General features: G+C 34.0%; 1 protein-coding gene across 2 annotated transcripts in view; it reads left to right on the plus strand.

The window, feature by feature from the left end:
• The first annotated feature begins 443 nt into the window (after positions 1–443).
• The window catches only part of LOC150104187 (uncharacterized), a 334,543-nt gene continuing 331,075 nt past the window's right edge, over positions 444–3,911 (plus strand). For both annotated transcript variants that reach the window (XM_090396816.1, XM_090396817.1), the window contains exon 1: positions 444–602. In XM_090396816.1, the coding sequence (XP_090252942.1) occupies positions 557–602 (46 nt within the window). In that variant the 5' untranslated portion in view covers positions 444–556. The remainder of the gene's footprint in view (positions 603–3,911) is intronic.

Consider the following 3,911-nt stretch of genomic DNA (forward strand, 5'->3'; position numbering starts at 1 on the left):
TATATATACAGTATTTCAGAACAGGACTGTTGGTGAATTGACTGGAGAGCGGACATGCTAACCTCTCAGCCAGCCAGACTGGCTTTTCATTTTGGAGAGTAAGGAGTCCTATGAGAATTTAGTTATTGTTATCTTCTAACTTTTGGAGACTGAGGGGGGGGGGCAAGTTAGATAAGGCGAAACGGCTTCGCTTACTCCCTATAAGAGAACACAGGGCGTTAGCTGATTATAGTAATTTTTATATTTATCAATTAATTTTTGAATAAATTTAGTGGATGTTAAATCCAACATCATTTCAAAGCCGATAAGCTGATGTTGGATTTAATATCCACTCAATTTATATAATTTTGCATCTCCGAAGTGAAGCCTTTTTGTCTCTTTAGTTTAGTAAATTAATTTTGGTCTAAATCTCATCACGTAGAGGGTGTTGAGTTGCGGTAATTTTAAAGCTTAAGAGTTTGTTTATTCTGCTTTGGCTAACTGATTTTTCTTGTATATAGTTTTTAAAGTACCTTTATCGTATTAATTGTTTTGTTTTTAATTAATAGTTTACAAAATGTCCTTTTCTAAAGCTGAAACGAAGCGTTTTAATGAAACATTGAGTAAGTGTTGGTTTATAATTATTCCTTTTATACTCACTGCATTATAGTGTGGTGAAATATGACCGTTAAATTTTTTTTGGGGAAAATAAGTTCGATGAACTTAATAATAGCTATTTAACATAAGAGAGTTTTAGTCATTAAAAGTCACATAAACATTTGAGTAATACTAAGTGTTTTACTTTGAAGATTTTTTTTTTTTTTTTTTTTAATATGTCCTCTATAATCATGTATGTATTCTTTAAACGTTTCACGAACGTTATCAACCCAGATTAAGGTGCTATTCCTTTCCTGCTTCAGTTAGCAGCAGGAAATGGTTGCATTGCATCTTAGAATTTAGGCTATGTTAATACAGTATTCACTTGGCAAGTGTAGCATTTTAATCATTTTTCACTTGTTCCTTGACCATTCTGACTTGGTCAAAAAGCACATTATTTATTTATTTATTCATTGTGTTCTCAATCAGAAAACGCGGGCTTATAGTAACGATCACGGCTTCCTCCAAAATAGACGGTAAAATCACGAAATTCTTGCTGTTTTTTGGATCAATTAAAAACCATAACGTATAAATAAAGAAAACACGCGTGATTTCCATTCTTAAAAAACTGCACCCCTTTAGGCGATCGCTGGCCGAAATTCTTTGAAAGGAGCATGGTGGTATAAATTTGCTGTTTGGCTGCATGGAAAATCTGGAGCATGTAGTTAGTTCTGTATTTTTGGATGCATATTTTATAATTACTTCTAAATTCTTAGCCATCCCCCCCCCTTGAAAAAGAATATGAAAGTAATGCATGTTTACTGGTTACAATTACTTCTAAGTGCCTATGCTGATGCCCTTGTTAAGAAATCCAGAACCATTTGCACACTTTCTACTTGTATTTACCTCTATATGCTTATCCCTACCCCCCCCCTTGTAAAAAAAATTGAACTAATCATGTATTTTCTTATTGCATTTACCTCTTGATGTTTCCCATGAATCCAATTTCAACCTCTGTGCTATGTGATTCTTACAGCTGTGGTTGTAATTTACCAAAAAATGTTTTAACAATCACCCTTCCCCGCTTGGTTATTTATCTAAGCAACATTATGTAAAAAGTCGATAAGTGGGACTTTGTGTTCTTTGACTGGAAAGTACTCAAGTTCAGTTTACAACATTATGAGAGGAATCTTTATATGGGCTTTTTCAATTGAATGTGATTTAGATGATTTGACATGGAATACAAGGATTTCTTCACCTGAAAACTTGGGTTTTTCATCTTGTATTATGAACAAATCAGCCAATAAACACATCCAATTTGTTTATAAGTACTATTAGTGGATGGTTATAAACAAATAAGTACTATTTGTTTATACATACTATTAGTGGATGGTAGGCAGCATTGTAGATGGAGAATTAAGTAGTGCAGATGATAGGTCATTTGGAATGATGTACTCTCTCATGATGAGTCCTTAGACTCCTGGAGGGGTTTATATAATAATGTTTTAGCTTCCATTCACGGATCATACATATATATAATCTATCCTGGGAGGACAGCACACACACACACACACACACACACACATATATATATACATGAATATGTGTATATATGTATATATATATATATATATATATATATATATATATATATGTGTGTGTGTGAGCTGGAAAGTCCATGTTTTTTACCTTGTTATTTTTATATCTTATGTTTTTTTATTTCTCACCTGAAGAAGTCGGAGCACCAATGAAACTAGTCGTGATGTATTAAAGGTTTTTGTTATACTTTCTCGGGTTCTAGTCAGTTAAATTTATTTTTATAAATATATATATATATATATATATATATTTACATATATACACATATTCATGTATATATATATGTGTGTGTGTGTGTGTATGTGTGTGTGTATATATATATATATATATTTATAAAAATAAATTTAACTGACTAGAACCCGAGAAAGTATAACAAAAACCTTTAATACATCACGACTAGTTTCATTGGTGCTCCGACTTCTTCAGGTGAGAAATAAAAAAACATAAGATATAAAAATAACAAGGTAAAAAACATGGACTTTCCAGTTTAATAAAAAGCAGAATAGTAACAGTCATATTTGAATAGGTGACCGCGTGCTACCGTTGGCATGAGTTGAATGTGTGCGACAGCTAATTTTAGAGCGCCAGTACTGGATTGTTGTGCTATGGGAATCAGGCAAATTGTAGCTTAGATTGCTGTTCATATGTGAAGGGTCCAGAACTATTTCTTTTGATTCGATAATTCTTCTTTCGAATTCATCCTTGAATATATATAAATTAGTAGTGCGTTCCCAGTCAACTTGATGTAGCTGTTCGTCAAGGTTAGAGTTTGCCGAGAAGAGGACATGACTGGAAAGTGTGCTTGTTCGTGTTCTGCTGTAAGAGATGTCACGTCTATGTTCCTCAAGACGAAGTGAAACAGATTTATCTGTCTGGCCAAAATAAGGTCGACCACAGTCGCACAAAACTTTATAAACACTAGGAAAATGCAGTTGGTTGTGTTTTGGTTTTGGTCGACTCAGAAAAGAACGAAGTTTTAGCAGAGTAGTATAGTCGGTTTCTTTATGTTGAATTTCTTCAAAATCTTAGCTAGTTTTGGGATAAGAGAGCTGATAAATGATAACTGTATATGAGTGATAGGGTTGGAATCATCTTCTTGTCGAGGATGTTGGCATGGTCTCAAACGTTTAGTGATGTTACGAGATGAATATCCATTATTTAAGAAGGTGTTTTTCAGGAAGTTAAGCTCTGTTTGAAGGTCTTCTGTGGAAGTGAGACATCTTGCTCGATGGGCGAGGGTGGAGATGATGCCCAGTTTCTGAGGTGAGAAGTGATGAGAAGAACCATATAAATATCTATCAGTGTGGGTGGTTTTTCGAAAAATTGAAAATTTAAGACGGTCAGGTAATCTGTTGATCTTTAGATCCAGGAAGGGGAGAATGCCGTTAATCTCTAGTTTTGATGTGAATTTAATGTTCTGATGTTGGTTATTTAAATGGTTTAGAAAGTTTTGCAGTTCCTCTAAACTATGTCCCCAGATAAGGAACACGTCATCAATGTAGCGTAACCACAGTTTAGGTTTCAAAGTAGGCTGAGGAAATAGCTTTCTCTTCAAAATCTTCTAGAAAAATGTTAGCTAAGACTGGGGATAGAGGGCTGCCCATAGCTAAACCGCTAGTTTGTTTGTATATTTTATCTTTGTAGCAGAAATAGCCGGAATTGATGCAGTGAGTTAGAAGAGCAAACATTTTTTTTAGAAACCTTGTCCTTAAGAAGAGTCAGAACTTCATCTGTAG

Source organism: Typopeltis vanoorti, chromosome 8, assembly GCF_054136105.1.
Source record: "Typopeltis vanoorti isolate ZY-2024b chromosome 8, IOZ_Tvanoo_1.0, whole genome shotgun sequence".
NCBI lineage: Eukaryota > Metazoa > Arthropoda > Arachnida > Uropygi > Thelyphonidae > Typopeltis > Typopeltis vanoorti.